The sequence below is a fragment of the Carassius auratus genome, chromosome 7 (genome assembly GCF_003368295.1).
Source record: "Carassius auratus strain Wakin chromosome 7, ASM336829v1, whole genome shotgun sequence".
Classification (NCBI taxonomy): Eukaryota; Metazoa; Chordata; class Actinopteri; order Cypriniformes; family Cyprinidae; genus Carassius; species Carassius auratus.
In genome coordinates this window covers 25,361,541-25,383,285 of record NC_039249.1, presented here as the reverse complement: position 1 = coordinate 25,383,285, position 21,745 = coordinate 25,361,541, and the positions used below count along the sequence as shown (strand labels likewise).

Below are 21,745 nucleotides of genomic sequence, written 5' to 3'. Positions count from 1 at the left end.
ATCTGACACTACATTCCTCTTGGTTCATACATTGTTATGAACGCACAAGATTCACATCTGCATGCTGATCTTCTTACCATTGCTTTGTCATCCTTAGGGGCTAGTTTTCGTAAATCATGTCCTAGATCTTCTTTTTGTTGCTGTGGACTTTCCATGTGTCCTTTTTCATCTATTTTATGGATTTTGCTAGTTACTTCATTCGCAGATTCACTTGTTGCTGTTAATATGTCCTGTTCTTCACAGTAAGTAACTGTCTTTGTTACACTTTGTGTGTCCTTTTGTGTTTGCTCAGATGCCATATCGTGAGATGCATTTGGTTGTAGTCCATCATCAAATGAATGCTCAATCTTAGTTTCAGAAACAGACGGAAGCTCCTCTATTTCACTTGGAGTCTCGATTTGTTCCATGCATTGTTCAAATGTCACTAGATTCAGCAAAGCAGGATCATTTTTGAGGACAGGTAAATTTTCCTTGATCTCATCAATGTCAGAAAATGACAAATCATTCAAATTCTCATAAATCTCATCTTCAGGTTCAATTATCACTGATTCAGGAGATTCGGGTTGATAAAATCTCTCACAAACTAAAGGTTCTGGAGTAATAGTTTCTGTTAGTTTTGTGTCTAATGTTGCTGCTTCGGGTGATGGGTTTCGTACATCCGTTTCAAGACAGAACATCGATGTATATGATTCTGGTGAAGTGGCTCTCCTATCTGAAGAGTTCATTAGACGTGCATCTAAACTTGTACAATAAAACAAAGATTCAGTGGATAATGCTTGATTTTTTACAAATAAATCAAATGTTTCTGTTTGAGGATGTGTTTGCAGAGAATGGGCATCAAAAGTTGAGGATTTTTCACTATAAGATATAGCACGGTTGGAAATGTCATAATTTTGTTGCTCAGCACATTCATTATTTGCCTTCTTTTTACATCCAGCATACTCAAACACACCTGGCTTTGGACAGAATGTTTCACCTCTATATTGAGGATCATACAAATGGGAGATTAATGCTAAGGGAACAGCTTTGTACACAAGTTTATATTGAGACACCATTCTAAAAGTTTTGTTTAATGGCAGATATGTCCCAATGTTGGATAGCCCTTGGCCAAGTAATTTTTGGCTTTGATCATCAGTCTGATTATTTTTTATTTCTAAAAGACATTGATCCACAGGAGATGTTTCACCTGACGCAGGAGATAAAGGTCTATTTTTAGTCCATGTAACATCCTCAGATGCAAAGCTTGCCATGTCAGATTCTACATCAGATACAATTGATTCTAGGGAGGATGATCTGTATGTGGTTTTTGTGGCAAAATTTACATACACTGATGAGTTAAAGTCATAAATAGGTGAGTCTGGTGATAACGGTCTTTTTTCATTCAAGGATATGATTGATTCAGGGGAGGAGAGTCTCTGTTCGGTAACTTGAGATGCAATTACCCAAAGTTCAATGTCAATGTCTGATGTAAGTGACTCAGGTGACTCTGATTGGTGTCTGTAATCACTTAGTGAGCCAGCGGAAACTGGTCTAGGTTCAGTTTCTGATATTATTGATTCAGGAGAGTTAGGTCTTTGCCCTGTTCTAAAAAAATCTGATGAATATAATTCATTTTCATCACTCAAAGAGACTGAGGAATTTGATATAGAATCTGATTCTGGTATGAAAAATGTGAATGTGGATGGTGTGAACTCAGGAATAGGCGAATCAGGGGACAGTGATCTGTTTGCTGTTACCAATGTCATTGATTCTGGTGAGGATGTTCTAAGATCCATCAGAGAGTCATCAAATATATCTGTCTGCATTTCTATTTCTGATAATATTGTCTGATTAGATGTTGACCTATATCCTGTTACCATTGTTGGTTCAAAGTCTGAAGCATAATACTGAAGTATTGGAGAATCTGGCATGGGTATAGGTGAATCAGGGGAGAGAGATCTGCCTTCATTTATAAATTGTGGTGAACATTCTGAGGTTAAAACATTAAGTTCATCCTCTGACAGTCCAGATTTAGGGGATGAGGACATATAACCTGATAAAGACCTATAATCTGGAACTGATTCAAATAGTGCTGGGAAATACTGTGGCACAGGTGAGTCAGGTGAGAGCAATTTAAAGTCATTAACTATGGTGTCAGAGTCTGTTGAGGATGCCCTAAAATAAGCCAAATGAGATTGAATCTCACCTGAAGTGGGTTCATTCTCTGATACTAAATCCACTGAAGGAAGCATATACTCACATTTTGATACACTAATCTCTAAGTCATAACCAACATCTGATGTCATAGACTCAGGCGAGGATGACCCATGTCCTGTTATTGGCCTTTGTTCAATGAATAATTCTGAGTAATGTGGTATAGGTGAGTCAGGACATCTACATTCATTCAGGGACGCAACTGACTGTGGAGAAGAGCCTCTGATAAACAGGTCCTCAAAAGAAGTTTCAAATTCTGTAGTCCCTGAGCACAGCGATTGAGGTGAACAGGATCCACGTCCTAATACTGGCAAAGTAATCCCAGAGAATAACACACTGAACTGAGGTATAGGTGAGTCAGAGGAAAGTGGTATACCCCCAGTTTCTGCTATTATAGACTGGGGAGAGTCAGGTCTTTGTTCTGAAATAAAGTCAGTTTGATCAAATGTATTTTCATCATCCACACAGTCCATTTCTGGGGAAGTTGAACAGGAGCCTGTCACTGGAATGGTAAATGATTGTGTGGATACTGTGAAGTCAGGAAAAGGTGAATCGGGGGGGACTGCGCTGTTTTCATCAGTTGATGCAATTGACTCCAAAGAAGATCTTCTAAGATCAATCACCAAGTCATCAAATACATCGGTCTGCATATAATTACCTAATAGCATTGATTCAGGGGATATTGATGTGTAACCTGTTACCATTGTAGGTTCGAAATGAGAGTTACAATATTGAAATATTGGAGAATCAGGGGATAAAGATCCAAAGTCAGGTCTTTCGTCATTTATAGATTCTGTTGATTCTGGAGAAGAAACTATGGTGAAAACATTTAATTCCCATTCATCTTCTGATAATGCAGATTCAGGGGATGAGGACCTATAATCTGTTACAAAAATTGATTCAAAGACTGCTGGAAAATACTGTGGTGTAGGAGATTCTGGAGATAGGGGTCTACATTCATTCATAGACCAATCTGACTGTGGAGAAGACCATCTAATGTCTTTTAAAAGCATGGCAGAGTCAGGTGACATCGGTCTCCATTCAGGCAATGAGTCTGGAGAAAGTGGTCTTTTGTCAGTATCTGATAAAATTGAATCAGGTGAATCTGGTCGATATTCTACAGCTACCAAATCTTCAATGCAAGGTTCACATTCTGTATTCTCTGAGCACAGTGACTGAGGTGAACATGATCTAGGTCTTGTTACTGGGAAAGTACTCAGTGGGAATAATGTCATGAATTGAGGCACAGGTGAGTCAGGGGACAGTGGTCTAATCTCAATCTCTGATATTATAGACTGAGGAGAGTCAGATCTTTGCTCTGAATAAAGGTCGGACTGACACAATTCGGTTTCAGCATCCATAGTGACTGATTCTGGAGTGGATGGTCGAGAGCCTGTAAATGGCATGCTAAATGTGTGGGTGGCTATTGTGAAATCAGGAATAGGTGAATCAGGGAATAGAGGTCTGTTTTCATTAAGGGATGTGATTGACTCTGATGAGGACCTTCTAAGATCAGTCACTATGTCATCAAATAAATCGTTCTGTACATCTGTGTTTGATAGCATTGATTCGGGGGATAGTGATATATAACTTGATGCCATTGTTGGTTCAAAAATAAAGGCATTATACTGATTTATTGGAGAGTCCGGGGACAAAGATCTAAATTCAAACCTTTCATCGTTTATAGATTCTGTTGAATCTAGAGAAGAATCTAGGGTGAAAACATTTAATTCCCATTCCTCTTCTGATAATGTAGATTCAGGGGATGAGGACCTATTGGTTTTAAAAGAAATTGATTCAAAGACTGCTGGAAAAAACTGTGTTATAGGCGAGTCTGGAGAAAGGGGTCTAAATTCATTCATGGACCCATTTGACTGTGGAGAAGACCCTCTAATGTCTTTCAAAAGCATTTCAGAGTCAGGTGACATCGGTCTCCATTCAGGCAAGGAGTCTGGAGAAAGTGGTCTTTTGTCAGTATCTGATAAAACTGAATCAGGGGAATCTGGTCGATATTCTACGGTTAGCAATTCTTCAAGGTAAGGTTCATATTCTGTATTCTCTGAGCACAATGACTGAGGTGAACATGATCTAGGTCTTGTTACTGGTAAAGTACTCTGAGGGAATAATGTCATGAATTGAGGCACAGGTGAGTCAGGGGACAGTGGTCTAATCTCAATCTCTGATATTATAGACTGAGGAGAGTCAGATCTTTGCTCTGAATAAAGGTCGGACTGACACAATTCGGTTTCAGCATCCATAGTGACTGATTCTGGAGTGGATGGTCGAGAGCCTGTAAATGGCATGCTAAATGTGTGGGTGGCTATTGTGAAATCAGGAATAGGTGAATCAGGGAATAGAGGTCTGTTTTCATTAAGTGATGTGATTGACTCTGATGAGGACCTTCTAAGATCAGTCACTATGTCATCAAATAAATCGTTCTGTACATCTGTGTTTGATAGCATTGATTCGGGGGATAGTGATATATAACTTGATGCCATTGTTGGTTCAAAAATAAAGGCATTATACTGATTTATTGGAGAGTCCGGGGACAAAGATCTAAATTCAAACCTTTCATCGTTTATAGATTCTGTTGAATCTAGAGAAGAATCTAGGGTGAAAACATTTAATTCCCATTCCTCTTCTGATAATGTAGATTCAGGGGATGAGGACCTATTGGTTTTAAAAGAAATTGATTCAAAGACTGCTGGAAAATGCTGTGTTATAGGTGAGTCTGGAGAAAGGGGTATACATTCATTCATGGACCCATTTGACTGTGGAGAAGACCCTCTAATATCTTTCAAAAGCATGGCAGAGTCAGGTGACATCGGTCTCCATTCAGGCAAGGAGTCTGGAGAAAGTGGTCTTTTGTCAGTATCTGATAAAACTGAATCAGGGGAATCTGGTCTATATGCTATGGTTAGCAATTCTTCAAGGTAAGTTTCATATTCTGTATTCTCTGAGCACAGTGACTGAGGTGAACATGACCTAGGTCCTGTTATTGGTAAAGTACTCTGGGGGAATAATGTCATGAATTGAGGCACAGGTGAGTCAGGAGACAGTGGTCTAATCTCAATCTCTGATATTATAGACTGAGGAGAGTCAGATCTTTGCTCTAGATAAAGTGTGGACTGACACAATTCGTTTTCAACATCCAAAGAGACTGATTCTGGAGTGGATGGTCGAGAGCCTGTAAATGGCATGATACATGTGTGTGTGGCTATTGTGAACTCAGGAATAGGTGAATCAGGGGACAGAGGTCTGTTTTCTTTAAGTGATGTGATTGACTCTGATGATGACCTTCTAAGATCAGTCACTATTTTATCAAATAAATCATTCTGTACATCTGTGTCTGATATCATTGATTCGGGGGACAGTGATGTGTAACTTGATGCCATTGTTGGTTCAAAAATAAAGGCATTATACTGATTTATTGGAGAATCAGGGGACAGAGATCTAAATTCAAACCTTTCATCATTTATAGATTCTTTTGAATCTAGAGAAGAATCTAGGGTGAAAACATTTAATTCCCATTCCTCTTCAGATAATGCAGATTCAGGGGATGAGGAACTATTGGTTTTAAAAGAAATTGATTCAAAGACTGCTGGAAAAAACTGTGTTATAGGCGAGTCTGGAGAAAGGGGTCTAAATTCATTCATGGACCCATTTGACTGTGGAGAAGACCCTCTAATGTCTTTCAAAAGCATTTCAGAGTCAGGTGACATCGGTCTCCATTCAGGCAAGGAGTCTGGAGAAAGTGGTCTTTTGTCAGTATCTGATAAAACTGAATCAGGGGAATCTGGTCGATATTCTACGGTTAGCAATTCTTCAAGGTAAGGTTCATATTCTGTATTCTCTGAGCACAATGACTGAGGTGAACATGATCTAGGTCTTGTTACTGGTAAAGTACTCTGAGGGAATAATGTCATGAATTGAGGCACAGGTGAGTCAGGGGACAGTGGTCTAATCTCAATCTCTGATATTATAGACTGAGGAGAGTCAGATCTTTGCTCTGAATAAAGGTCGGACTGACACAATTCGGTTTCAGCATCCATAGTGACTGATTCTGGAGTGGATGGTCGAGAGCCTGTAAATGGCATGCTAAATGTGTGGGTGGCTATTGTGAAATCAGGAATAGGTGAATCAGGGAATAGAGGTCTGTTTTCATTAAGTGATGTGATTGACTCTGATGAGGACCTTCTAAGATCAGTCACTATGTCATCAAATAAATCGTTCTGTACATCTGTGTTTGATAGCATTGATTCGGGGGATAGTGATATATAACTTGATGCCATTGTTGGTTCAAAAATAAAGGCATTATACTGATTTATTGGAGAATCAGGGGACAAAGATCTAAATTCAAACCTTTCATCATTTGTAGAATCTGTTGAATCTAGAGAAGAATCTAGGGTGAAAACATTTAATTCCCATTCCTCTTCTGATAATGTAGATTCAGGGGATGAGGACCTATTGGTTTTAAAAGAAATTGATTCAAAGACTACTGGAAAATACTGTGTTACAGGCGAGTCTGGAGAAAGGGGTCTACATTCATTCATGGACCCATTTGACTGTGGAGAAGACCCTCTAATATCTTTCAAAAGCATGGCAGAGTCAGGTGACATCGGTCTTGATTCAGGCAAGGAGTCTGGAGAAAGTGGTCTTTTGTCAGTATCTGATAAAACTGAATCAGGGGAATCTGGTCGATATTCTATGGTTAGTAATTCTTCAATGCAAGGTTCATATTCTGTATTCTCTGAGCACAGTGACTGAGGTGAACATGATCTAGGTCTTGTTACTGGGAAAGTACTCAGTGGGAATAATGTCATGAATTGAGGCACAGGTGAGTCAGGGGACAGTGGTCTAATCTCAATCTCTGATATTATAGACTGAGGAGAGTCAGATCTTTGCTCTAGATAAAGTGTGGACTGACACAATTCGTTTTCAACATCCAAAGAGACTGATTCTGGAGTGGATGGTCGAGAGCCTGTAAATGGCATGATACATGTGTGTGTGGCTATTGTGAACTCAGGAATAGGTGAATCAGGGGACAGAGGTCTGTTTTCTTTAAGTGATGTGATTGACTCTGATGATGACCTTCTAAGATCAGTCACTATTTTATCAAATAAATCATTCTGTACATCTGTGTCTGATAGCATTGATTCGGGGGACAGTGATGTGTAACTTGATTTCATTGTTGGTTCAAAAATAAAGGCATTATACTGATTTATTGGAGAATCAGGGGACAGAGATCTAAATTCAAACCTTTCATCATTTATAGATTCTGTTGATTTTAGAAAAGAATCTAGGGTGAAAATATTTAATTCCCATTCCTCTTCTGATAATGCAGATTCAGGGGATGAGGACCTATTGGTTTTAAAAGAAATTGATTCAAAGTCTGCTGGAAAATACTGTGTTATAGGCGATTCTGGAGAAAGGGGTCTACATTCATTTATGGACCCATTTGACTGTGGAGAAGACCCTCTAATGTCTTTCAAAAGCATTTCAGAGTCAGGTGACATCGGTCTCCATTCAGGCAAGGAGTCTGGAGAAAGTGGTCTTTTGTCAGTATCTGATAAAACTGAATCAGGGGAATCTGGTCGATATTCTATGGTTAGCAATTCTTCAAGGTAAGGTTCATATTCTGTATTCTCTGAGCACAGTGACTGAGGTGAACATGATCTTGTTACTGGCAAAGTACTCTGAGGGAATAATGTCATGAATTGAGGCACAGGTGAGTCAGGAGACAGTGGTCTTTTCTCAATTTCTGATATTACAGACTGAGGAGAATCAAACCTTTCCTCGGGATGAAGGTCATATTTCCACCATTCATTTTCAACATCCAAAGTGACTGATTCTGAAGAGGATGGTCGAGAGCCTGTAAATGGCATGACAAATGTGTGTTTGGCCATTGTGAACTCAGGAATGGGTGAATCAGGGGACAGAGGTCTGTTTCTATTAAGTGATGTGATTGACTCCAATGAGGACTTTCTAACATCAATCATCATCTCATCAAATAAATCGATCTGTATATTTGTCTCTGATACTACTGATTCAGGGGGTGAGGATCTGTATATTATTTGCTGACCATGTAAAGTTGTTGAAGCATCTCCAGTGTTGTCCAAAACAACAAGCTTGGAGCCGCCTTTGTAGTGTGGATCAAATATTTTGGCAATACGATTGCTGAGTATAGCTTTCGACATAAAAGTATCTTTTGTTTTTGGCAATTCTCTTACACTTTGTTCTTCAGTGTATACTGATTCAGAGGGCTCAGTGGCTAATATTTGAGTGCATGTTTTCTCTATTGGCTCACTTTCAAAAGTAACACTTTCCATTACAACCATGGACAATGGAGCATATTCAGGCTCTAAAATTAATGATTCTGGGGATTGAGATCTTGGCTCACAGATCAAGGGCTCACAATGCGAAAATATAAAATCAGATGTGTCTAATTCAGGAGACAAGTCTCTTTGGCTCCCAAATTGGATGACATTAAAGTTTAATGTGGTTCTATATACAGGCACAGGTGAATCAGGTGAAAGGGGTCTATGTTCATTTATCGATGTAAATGATTCAGGAGATGATATTCTGGTTTCAGGCAATACTCCTGATATTGGTTTGTTTTCATTATCTGAGAGGCCTGACTCAAATGAATCAGATCTATACAGTTTAGTGGGCATGAAACATTCCCACACTGTTTGAGTAAAGCTGGGAAGAGGAGAATCAGGGGAAAGGCATCTCTGGTTATTGAGAGATGCAACTGATTCAGGGGATGATGGGCGACTTCCAGCTAGACACTCTAATGATACCAGATCACAGTCTATGTCTGAAAGCTCAGATTTTAGTGATGGTGATCTGTATCCTGTCATGAGTGCTAAATAGCAATTTTGCACTTCTGTTTCAAAACATGGAACTGGGGAATCAGGGGGAAGTAGTCTATATTCATTTACAGATACTGTTGATTCTGGAGACAATGGTCTTAATTCAGTCAAAAATCCATAAGGAGATGGAGTATAGCTTTCAAAACTTTTTTCAGTTGAGTGTTCACTATCTAAAATGTCAGAACCGATGGACATAGGAGACCAAGATCTATTTGATTCAGATGATGTTTGGCAGAAAATCACAGAACCAGGTGAAATAGGTCTTTCTGTGTCATCAGTCATCTCCAAATAATATGCTCCAAGTGAATCTTCTGTATATCCTGTAAGAGGAACCGTTTTTTCGCCAGTTGCATGCAATGTTGTGTATTCTACAGCATGCATTGTGAATTCAGGTGTGTAATATTCAAAATTTGGCAAAGGCGTAGCTGGCCTAAAATCAGGCAATGGAGAGTCAACAGAGAGAAGAGTCCAGTCATTCACTGAAGTTACAGATTCAGGTGAAGATGTTCTTAATTCAGCCATTAATATGAATGAGTCTGGTGAAGACGGTTTATATTCAAATGGTACTGGTGAGTCTAAAGGCAAAGAATCCACTGATTCTGGTGATGATCTATATTCAGATGAACTCATTCCAAAGTTATCAAAATATTCAAACTCTAAATCTGGTGACAATGATCTTAGCTCAACTGGGAATGTTAAAGATACAGGTGTAAGAGGTCTACACTCCACAGCTTCAGCTGATATTGAGGTGGTATATTCCATTTTTGTGCATTCAGCATCTATTGGTTTGGTTAGAGTGATTGGATTGGCTATTTCAACCCTATCTTCTGAAGAACCTGAATCAGTTATTGGAAGTGATAACATATGTGGCTGCTTAGTTACTGAATCAAGTGACATTTGATTGAGTGTAGAAGGGGTAATCTTCTCTGAAATGTCTGTTCCACTTACAAGTGCAAAAGACATGCTATGTTGTTGAAGAGGACCAGAAATTATTTGAGTTATGCTTTGTACTCTGTCAGTGGACAATTCTGTGATTCCAAACTGATTAACATAACTATCTTTGGAAAGATCTGAAGATTCTTGTACACAGACAGGTGTTGTGTTACAATTCCCTTCATCCACAGAAGAAATCTCATTTTCAGGGAACCTATACGTCTCTACAATTACACTATTTTCACATAGCTCAGGTAAGACATAACTTTCACCAAAAAGGGTTCTATAGAATCTGTCAGAAACTTCCTCAACGTGGCGCAGAATATACTCCTCACTCTCACTTTGTTTCTTTGGTATTGAAACCTCACATTTATTTGATGAGGTAGATGCAACTTCGGTCTTTTCATTTGATGGGGATTTAAAGAAATGTATTGCACTGGAAACTGGTGAGGTTATATAATCTTCAGAATCTTGCTTGAGTTCCACAGACAACTCATTGAAATCTGGCTCTGCATTCTCAGATTCCAACAGGGTGTGCCCAAAATCTGACAAGGTTGTCTGTCTTTGTCTCAGCTTGGACTCTTCAGTTGAACTAATAGCTGGGGCATTCTGTTCATCATCCTGTTGGGTGGATACTGGGATCAACTGACCCCCAGTAGCTCCTAACTCTTGGAGACGATCGTTCAAAGTTTCATGTGTATTGTCTGAAGGTTCGTTGAAAATAGTACCACCTTTGCAAACATGAGACTGCAGTTTCCAGGGAACAGCTTTGTACAGGGTAAAGAAGGGACTTACTTTTTTGATAGTGCCTGGGAATTGTTGCCTTAGTCCAACCATATCAACAGAACTATGTGTTGAGGTTCCGACCACCCTGACAAATAGAGAATCACATTTAAATAATTTATTACAGTATATATTTAATACATTTTTAATGGTGTAGGTCAAGAATAGAATTAACGTACTCTGAACCCATCTCTTTGTCTGCCAGCAACCTCTCCTTTTTGGTATCATCAAGGGATGGTACATTGCAGGAGAGATCCTCAACAGATGCCACCAGAGGACCAAGTTCTGATCCTTTTTGCCTGACTTCTGTTCGCCGACCTGGCCAGGGGCTGTCCATGTCCTCCTGCAGGGCTGAAAAACCTGCAAGGCCAACAAAGTTTCAGTTGAAATGTTGTAAAATTACTGTGAAAGTGAAGAGATTTATCATCTGCTGGAAAAGTGATAAATAATATCATGTGCCTTTCTAAAAAAAAAAAAAAAAACGCCAACCTAATAAGTGTCAAGTCATTAACATCCATACCTTCACTATGATCCAGTGATATGGTTTGCTCAATTTCTGCATAGGTGTGTGATGATTGGTCTTCACTGGACTGGATGATTTTTGTTTCGATCAGATGAACAATGTCCATACGATTTATTTTTGTAAGTGTCTTCATCAAAGTGGCCTCTGCTAATAAGGAGATAAATGTATATTTTTTGTCCACTAGAATGCAACAGTCAACCAGACAATGTTGTTGATCCTCCATATTTGGCAGACCATGCTACCACAATGACATAATATTGTTTCCTTTTAATAATCACATAACACTGGGCATTACTTTATTGGCCCAAGTCAAATGAGCCCAATGTCTCTATGATGTATTGGTGGTGAAATATGGTGGTGAAATATATTTCATTATACATGTCTGATGTCTAATTTTTCACCCAATTTTCAACCAAATATTATAAGTCTGAATACTTAAAGGTGCCACAGAATGCAAACAGTATTTTAAATTGTTATCTGATGTCCCCAGAGTGTGAAAGTGAAGTTTCATCTTATAATACCCCATGGAAATTTTTTTATAGTTTGTTGAAATTGCCACTTTTAGGGCCCTATCATACAACCGGCACAATGTGCAGCATGGTGCGGTGCAAGTGTTTTTGCTATTTTCATCCCGACACAGTTCTAACTTTCCCATCCTGTGCCACATTGTTTAAATAGCAAATGCATTTGCACCCATTTGTGCGCTTAGGGGCGTGCTTGTCTGAAAACGAGGTGTGCTCAGGTGCATTGCTATTTTGATGAACTGAAAACAGACTGCGCCATAGACTCAAACCTGGTCTATAGTCTGCTGCAATGTTTTTTCTTTGTTATTTAAAGAGAACGTTAATATAGGCGTTCTGTGGTAAGGTTAGGTTAGAGGTAAGGTTATGGGGGTGTTGGGAGGGGTTCAGCAGATGGAGGGGTTGTGTGGAGTTTCAGAGGAGGGCAGGGTGATTTGAGTTCAGGGCTCTCACAGCCTGGGGGAAAAAGCTGTTGAGCAGTCTGGCAGAGTGGGCTCTGATGCTCCGGTACCATCTTCCTGATGGTAGGAGCTGGAAGAGACTATGGGAGGGATGGGTGGGGGCCTTCACCATACTGTTGGCTTTGCTGGAGCACTGTGTATGGAAAATGTCCAGGATGGATGGGAGAGGGGCACCGATGATCTTTGCTGCTGGTCAGCATGCTCTCTATTGTGCCCCTGTAGAATGTGGTGAGGGTGGGTGGAGGCAGACTTGCTCTTTTCAGCCAGCGGAGAAAGTGTATGCCCTTTGTGCCTTCTTGGAGAGTGACATGGTGTTGGTGGTCCAGGTTAAATCTTCTGTGATGTGCATAACCCGGAATTGTGCTGCTGACTCTCTCCACAGTCAAGCTTAAGTCCATCACAACCTCCTTTGTTCTACTCACTCTGTGCTACCTTCTCAGGGACAGTTTATTAGTGCCATGCCATTTAGTCAGCTGTGCCACTTCCTCTCTGTAATGCAATTCATCGGTGTTCTGCCATGTAAATAGCAAATCCTTCATGGCACAAGTGCAACTGGCTCTTAAACTAAATGGGAGATGAGACTCTGTTTGGTTTATTGCACGTTACACCCCAAAAACACCCATTTCTCATTAACCCTCTGGAGTTCAACACAGATTTGCGTTTTGTGGAATCTTCTCCTGATAACCCCGAAAATAACTTAAATTAAACTTTCAGTTTTGATCGTACAGATAAGAGCAATACATCAATCGAATCTGTAAAGGGTATACTTTTATTTGTATTCACACATAATAACAACAAAACATTGTGCATTTATGAAATATTATTATATATTATTATATTAAAGTATTATCAAAAACAAAAATGATGTTATAAAGTAATCCATATGAAAACAATGCGATGTCCAGTCTTTTACGTCTCCCTTAAAGGGGGGGGGGGGTGAAATGCTATTTCATGCATACTGAGTTTTTTACACTGTTAAAGAGTTGGATTCCCATGCTAAACATGGACAAAGTTTCAAAAATTAAGTTGTACGTTTGAAGGAGTATTTTTGTTCCCAAAATACTCCTTCCGGTTTGTCACAAGTTTCGGAAAGTTTTTTTCGAGTATGGCTCTGTGTGATGTTAGATGGAACGGCATTTCCTTATATGGGTCCTAAGGGCACGTCTGCCTGAAGAGCGCGCGCTCCCGTATAGCAGAGCACTGAGAGGCTGAGCACAGACATTCATTCACTGATCAGAGCGAGAGCGTCGCGAAAAGTCACAAAAGAAGTGTGTTTTTTGTTGCCAGGGCAAGACAACCCTGCACAGATTACCAAAAAAAAAAAAAAACAGCATTAAGGGACCAGTGGATGGAGCTTATTTTTACAGAGCATCAACGGAGTTGTGCAAGTGTTTTTGTTTGTTCCCTGCATTTCGAAGATGCTTGTTTTACAAACAAGGCCCAGTTTGACGACGGATTTGCATATCATTTATTTCTTAAGGATGATGCAATCCCAACGAAAAAGGGTCACGATCGTGTGTTGGAACCGCAGGCGGTGAGTAAAACTGCTTAAAATATATCTGCCTCCTTGTTAGTGCGTCCACCTCCGATGCCGGAGACCCGGGTTCGAGTCCCGCTCGGAGCGAGTCGTTGCTGCTGCTGCTATCGTTCAGTTTCAGCATCGGGATCTGATTCTAGATCATAAATAAACGGCTCAATCTGACTGTTAGCCATGGTTTGTTTTGGATGATGTTTTTTTTTTTTTTCTCACAGTAATGTCACAAACTTCCAAACGCTCTCAACGCAAAAGCCTACTGGCGCTCGTGATTCTTTAGCTCCGCCCACACATCACGCCTCCAGCCGGTCGTGTTTTTCCGGGAAAAATCGGTACAGACTATCTTTCTCTTATGAATATAATAAAACTAAAGACTTTTTGGAGTTATGAAGGATGCAGTAATACTCTATAGGTACTGAAGATTAACAGGATATTGAGTGAAAATGAGCATTCCCCCCCCCCCTTTAATTATATCTTATGCGACCACACCCATGCGCTGAGCATGCTATTGATATTATAATAGACAACATGAAGCTTGCAAAATATGTAAATACCCACATGACAGCAACCAAAGCAGTGAGACTGTTCAAGTGTTTTTTTGTTTTTTTTTACTGTCAATGTCACGATCATCAGCTGGAGTGCCCATGAACCTCTATAGAGGACACTCCACTCAGCACTCTGGCATTTCGTATTTCCATTTCCCACTCCATTCCCCAGAATCACATGCTTAAGACTAATCACCTCCAGGTGTTCCCCATTACCACTCCACCGTGTTTGTGTTCGGACTCTCATTAAGGGCAAAGTCTTGTTTAGCCTGTCTGACATTTCAGAGCGTTTTTCCCTGTGTTTGTTCCTTCCATGTCTGACCTTTGGTTTGTTTATACCGACTCTGATTCTCTGCTGCCTGCCCCATTCTCTGTGTGCTGACTAAATCTATAATCAAGTGAAACATTATGAAGTTTCACATCATCCAAATGTTTCATGATGCCAGGAGTTTTTTTTATTTATATCATTATTATTATTTTATGTCCTTTAGTGCACATAAACAATATACACTTTGGAAATGCTAGGTATGTGATGTTCATTTATATATTTCAACGTGACACGATACCAGTCAAAAGCTTTTGAACAGTAAGATTTTTCTTGTTTTTGTAAATAATTGAACTTCTGCTCACCGAGCCTGCATTTATTTGATCCAAAATACATGCATTTGCTAAAGCAGTAATATTGTGAAATATTTTTACTATTTAAAATAACTGCTTTTTCTTGTCAATTTGTCCCATATTGTCATAAATATACATACTGACTTCAACTTGGACCACTAAATAAATAGACTGCTAATGGGGAATTTAAAATGGGGAAACCACTCATTGCATCACACCATCTCCTGATTACATTATTAATTGTGTACATGGTTGTAAGTATAACAGTTTATATTTCATTAATTTAGGGAAATGAACAATGTGTCTAAGACCTCAAGAGACTATTTGGCCAACCAGCTTATTCCTGCTTAAATAGCAAAATGTTATTGATAGTTTAAAAAAAAAACATTGATGGACTAGCATTACTCAACATTGTTTAATGATTTTAATGGAACCGGAATCAGAACTGGAACCATTAGGCAGAACCAGAACTGGAAAATTTCTAATGATTCCCAACCCTACTTAGGGTATGAGCCAAAACACTGTTTTTTTGTGTGTGTGTGTGTGTGTGTGTGTGTGTTTGTCCCACTTTAGTGTGTTTACAACACAGAGAAATGAAACCTGACCAAAAAGAAGAAATAATCTCATGAAAGAGAAATTCATCTTACTCCAAATACTCCTGTTAACCTTGTAATTGCTATTAGGCTACATTGATTTATGTAATTTATATGTAGGCCTATATTTAAAATACTGTTAAATATATACAGCCTATTTAGTTCCCCTCACACTACAACAAGTATTTTAAATTCAATGGTATTCAGAACAAAACAAGAATGAAAACAGTAATTATAAAAGAATACATTAAACTATAAAATAAAACACAAATTAGGCTAAGTGGCATTCATTATAAACAGTATAAATGTCAAGCAAAACTGAAATGTCATTGTGCTCATGAGCCTGTCTCACACCACAAGAATCCAAATGTTTCCATTTTTGTGATATTTGTAGGGGAGAGCAGGGGTGAAAGTACAATTTTTCAGAAAATATAATTTTAAAATATAATGTTGTAGACAGAGATATATTTCTGCTGTGGCCAGTAACTCATAAGTGTGGTCTAATAATACCAGGTGGTATTTTGTAGAAATGTAGAAAGACTTCAGTATAATTTCACTTTGAACATAAGTGGCACATTGTTACTTTCGACCCCATCGGTTGGGACGAAAGTAATACACAGGTGGGTCAAAAGTAACACAACAATATAAGCTAGATTTTTTTCTGTTACTCTTATTTTTATTAAGTAAACCTGACTATGACCTTGTTAATATGTAACTGCAAACATATTTTGACCTTTATTTTTGCAAAAAAATATTAAATTACATTTTTATTTTAAATTTAAGTTTCATCAAATGTCTCAAAACCCGACTGTACAAACTTGATTTTTTTTCAGTATATTTTTATAAAAAAAAATTTCATTAGAATTAACAATATAATAATTAAATTATATTAGCATAATATAAATCCTAAACATAATGTAACAGTAGGCCAATTCATGTTTCCATTGATTTTTTTTATGCGCGAAAATGTGCATTAAAACATCTGGAAACACTGCAAATTCATAGGTGGAGGTGTAAAGGCTAAGATATGGCTAAAACCTAAACATAACTAAGGTAAATATGAGGTAGGAGCTGCCCAGATGTTCCTCTATGTCCAGAAATGCCCTCTCATAAACATCTGGATAAAACCATACCTCCGTCTGTCTTTCTGAACCTCACTCAGACATATACTTTTGGTATAATATGACATTAACATTTTAATAAATGATGCAAGACACAGAAATTCACAGAATACCATGTACCGGAACAAAATAAATACTTTTTGTCACTGTAGCGGGACAAAAGTAACAACTGCTACTTTCGTCCCGCCAGAAACTCCTGACATTTAAACCTGATTTACTTTTATACTAAAAAACTTTGATAATGCAAACTTTAGGATGTGTTAAAGCACTAAATAACCTGTAGATTGATCATTACTGTGACACATGAAACAACAAAAACAACACAACACAACTAATTAAAAAAAATTGCAGCTTCAATAATTTACTTTTTGTTGTCAAAAACAGTTTTACGGACCTAACTGCGGGAAATGATGACGAAATCACGTGATATTTCTCAGCTCTGTGAAGGGTTGCGTGTTGAACATGCTGGCATAGCTTGGCATGCAAATGTAGTAATAGGCTCAGAGAAAATAGCTTTGTTACTTTTGTCCCACGTTACTTTCGACCCCGCTCTCCCCTAACATTTGTTTACATAACTATTATTCATTATGTAGCCTAAACATGGCTTTATACTTCACTCATGTTCTAATATCCGTGTAAAATCCTGCACATACGCAAAAATGTTTGTTTGGGTGCAGCACGCTGACCTTTTAAAATAAACAGTAACTTTTATGTTTGGTTAACTACATTTTAGATTGATGATGAATGGCTGAAATGTTAGGCAATGGTGGAACTAATGTTGTTTGTATGTGCATAAGGGGCCTGTGTGATCAAATGGATTAAATTAATTAAAAACTAGCGTAGCCTATACTTGCACAGTGTTTTTTCTCCTTTTTTTAATCTGTTATTTATATTATAGCCCATTATATATTTTGTGAGATCCTATTTGATTCCTATTTATTTTATTCCTTTTATAGACTTAATTTCAGATTTTCTTCTTTCACAGATGGTCAGAGGAAAAAAAAAAAATGCACAAAATTCTGTCATTCTACAATTCTTAACCATATTTACAATGCAGTGCACAAGTTCAGGTAATTCAGAAATTTGCGATTGAGATGAGAAATTGAAATGAGATTTGATCGTAGCCACCGCTCATGTCCATTCTGATAAATTTCAAGTTTTGCACTGAAACGACCTTGACCTTAGTCAAAAGTTTTTGAACATTAAGATTTTTTTATGTTTTTAAAGAAATCTCTCCTGCTCATCAAGCCTGAATTTATTTAATCCGAAATATAGCAAAAACAATCCAATTTGAAAAAAATTGTATAATATTTTTGCTATTTGAAATAAAAAAATCTATATTTCTATTAAAATGAGTTATTATTATTATTATTATTATCATCATCATCATCATCATTATTATCTTAATACACTGATGACTGGAGTAATGATGCAGAAAATTCTGCTTTGATCACAGGAATAAACTGCATTTTAAAATACATTCAAATAGAAAGCAGTTCTTTTAAATTGTAAAAATATTTCACATTACTCTGTTTTTGCTGTATTTTGGATACAAAATAAATGCTGGCTTGGTGAAAAGAAGAGACTTCAAAAAATAATAAAAATCTTAATGTTCAAAAACTTTTGACTGGTGGTTTAATAATATTTATTTGTAAAATTGTACATGTAATTATTTTTTGTAAAATAGTAAATATAAAAATTTATATTTATATAAAATGCCTTTTTCATTCATCTTTAAGTATGTGGAGGACCTGGACACATTTCATATCAAGTTGTGATGAACAAGGCCTGAAGGTTAATGTCATGTTACTTATATAATCTAACAATGCAATCTTTATTTAGTCTAAGTATGTGTAGCCTACTGCATATGGGGAACTGTTGATTCTATCATTCAAATGTTAACACTTTATGATAAGTGGATCAATTTTTAGAAAAATAATGGTGAAATCACATGAGGTGACGTATTTTATGTCACACTTGCACGTGGGCGGGGTTGTGTCAAGGATGGGCATGACTTCTGACATCACACTTGGATGTAGGCGGGGTTGGATGTCCACCGCAGGCTGCAGCGAGCCCTACTTGCACAAATGGGCTGGATTTACCCCGCTATGTCGTCATAGTATTGAGAAATCTGGAACTGCTCATGTGGAGAGACTGTTTATGAATTATTGGGATTATAAAACAATGATTGGCTGGATTTTTACCATTATAGGCTGGTTGTTTTCACACACTGCGGCCACACACCTGTTCAAACAGCTTATAAAATAGATTTTTGCATTCTGTGGCACCTTTAAAAATAAGTTATATTACATATTTCCTCATTTAGTAAATCAGTTTAAAACAATGGTGAGTTAAGTGTCAGAATACGGAAGAAAAAATAAAATAAATCTACGGTACAGAATATTGTCCTCTCTATTTCCATGATATTGAAACATACAGTTGCATGTTTCTTGCAAAATATTTATTTAACATGAGTTGTTTTTTGGCACTTCTGTACAGCGTGGATAAAGATGATAGTTGGTTGCTGGTGCTCTTTGTATCAGAGCAGATTTGTCATGCTGCACTAAAATAGTCATACGATATTCCGACAAAGACTATATCAGAAAAAAAAGTCATCAGAGCAGGTATCAAATCTGCCACTGTGGTTTGGATCTTGTTTTGACACAGGCTCTGTTGATTTTCCTTTTTGATTACAGACTGTCTGGAGTTAGATTTTTTAATGATTCCACAAAGGTCAAAAGGTGTTTCTGTTTAGAAAGTTCCATGTTCATTACGAAATAGCTGATAATTTCAAATTCAGTGCTGTTTTGGGTGCTGGGTTGTTTTTTAACCAAAAATGTCCTTTCCTTGTATAAAGTTTATTGAATTAAAATTACAAACTTGATTCCAAAAAAGTTGGGACATTACAATAAATAACCACTGGATAAAAATTAATGCAATGATGTGGAAGTTTCACATTTCAATATTTTATTCAGAATACAAAATAGATGACATAAAAACGTTAAACTGAGAAAATGTATTATTTAAGGAAAAAAATAAGTTGATTTTAAATTTCATGGCATCAACACATCTCAAAAAAGTTGGGTCAAGGCCATGTTTATCACTGTGTGGCATCCCATCTTCTTTTTATAACAGTCTGCAAACATCTGGGGACTGAGGAGACAAGTTGCTCAAGTTTAGGAATAGGAATGTTGTCCCATTCTTGTCTAATACAGGCTTCTAGTTGCTCAACTGTCTTAGGTCTTCTTTGTCACATCTTCCTCTTTGTGACGTGACAAATGTTTTCTATGAGTGAAAGATCTAGACTGCAGGCTGGCCATTTCAGTACCCGGATCCTTCTTCTATTCTAACGATGATGTTGTAATTGATGCAGTATGTGGTCTGGCATTGTCATGTTGGAAAATGCAAGATCTTCCCTGAAAGAGACGACATCTGGATGGGAGCATATGTTGTTCTAGAACTTGGATATACTTTTCAGCATTGTTGGTGCCTATCCAGATGTGTAAGCTGCCCATGCCACACGTACTCATGCAACCCCATACCATCAGAGATGCAGGCTTCAAATTTTTGATTCGTCTGGCCACAAAACAGTTTTTCACTTTTCCACAGTCCACTTTAACCCTTTGGCACGTGAGTTTAAAATATTCTAGCTTAGCCCTCGGCATGAGTTTTTTTAGACGACCGTTATTTTTGAATGTATCACCTTATTGTTTCCATGGCGACGCATCATGCTTGTCATGTGACACAACACAGCCGCAATAGATCTGTATGACACATGGATCGCTTTTGTTTCGTTTTTCCAGTTTTATTACAAATGTTCCCAAAACATGCTCACTATATTATGAAATATCAGATTTCCCGATTCTGAAATATGTGCAAGTAAATATATTTGGTAGTTTCAACACTTTTATATCGACCGTGTTAGTTGATCTATACCAGGTGATGGGCGCCGCCATGTTAGTTTGCGCTGAATCCGATCTATGGGATTTACAACACGCAAATTCATCCTCTCCTCCCGAAAACACATAAAAGTAAGTCAGCGGTAAACTGAGAGAAGAGCAGAGTAAACTTCAGTTACCTACACAATCTCTATATGATATTAATAAAAACATGTCGGCAGATTATATTTGTATGGATCATTCTTGCCTTTTCCACAGACATCAGTGTATATTTTACAAACTGTAAATGTATGTTTTTGCTAGCACTCATGTGTATTTAAATGTCTGAAACTTTAAATATGCATTAAATGGTTGAAAATACTCAATTTGTCTGATAATATGACAAGCGCTCAGCGCGTCAGATCTGGCTCTGTGCCAGCCGAAGCGGGACAGTGGATTTAAATTTAGCAGTTAATGACGTGTTGCACTGAAAGTTCTAATCACACCGGTGTGATCATACGTTTTAGGGACCAGCCAAGACTGACCACACCGGTGTGATCGTAAGCGTCAAAGGCTTAAAGGAGCCTTGGCCCAGAGAAAATTCAGAAGCCTGCGCTTCTGGATCATGTTAAGATATGGCTTTTTGAGTATAGAGTTTTAGCCGGCAACGGCGAATGGCACAGTGGATTGTGTTCACCCGACAATGTTTTCTGGAAGTATTCCTGAGCCCATGTTGTGATTTCCATAACAGTAGCATTCCTGTATGTGATGCAGTGCCATCTAAGGGCCCGAAGATCATGGGCATCCAGTGGTTTTCCAGCCTTGACCTTTACTCACAGAGATTGTTCCAGATTCTCTGAAACTTTGGATGATATTATGCACTGTAGATGATGATAACTTCAATGCAATGCAATTTTTCTCTAAAAACTCCTTTCTGATATTGCTCCACTATTTTTCGCTGCAGCATTGGGGGAATTGGTGATCCTCTGCCCATCTTGACTTCTGAGAGACACTGCCACTCCGAGAGGCTCTTTTTATACCCAATCATGTTGCCAATTGACCTACAGTAATAAGTTGCAAATTGGTCCTCCAGCTGTTTCTTATATGTATAATTGACTTTTCCGGCCTCTTATTGCTACCTGTCCCAACTTTTTTGGAATGTGTAGC

General features: G+C 38.1%; 1 protein-coding gene across 41 annotated transcripts in view; it reads right to left on the bottom strand.

Annotated features, from left to right (window-relative positions):
* Positions 1–21,745, bottom strand: part of ank2b (ankyrin 2b, neuronal) — a 186,025-nt gene that overhangs the window by 7,572 nt on the left and 156,708 nt on the right. For 37 of the 41 annotated variants that reach the window (XM_026268115.1, XM_026268109.1, XM_026268102.1 and 34 more), the window contains 3 exons: positions 11,305–11,454; positions 10,964–11,144; positions 78–10,872 (listed from right to left, as the gene is read on the bottom strand). In XM_026268115.1, the coding sequence (XP_026123900.1) occupies positions 78–10,872; positions 10,964–11,144; positions 11,305–11,454 (11,126 nt within the window). The remainder of the gene's footprint in view (positions 1–77; positions 10,873–10,963; positions 11,145–11,304; positions 11,455–21,745) is intronic. The other 4 variants (XM_026268103.1, XM_026268098.1, XM_026268137.1 and 1 more) reach the window with 3 other exon arrangements.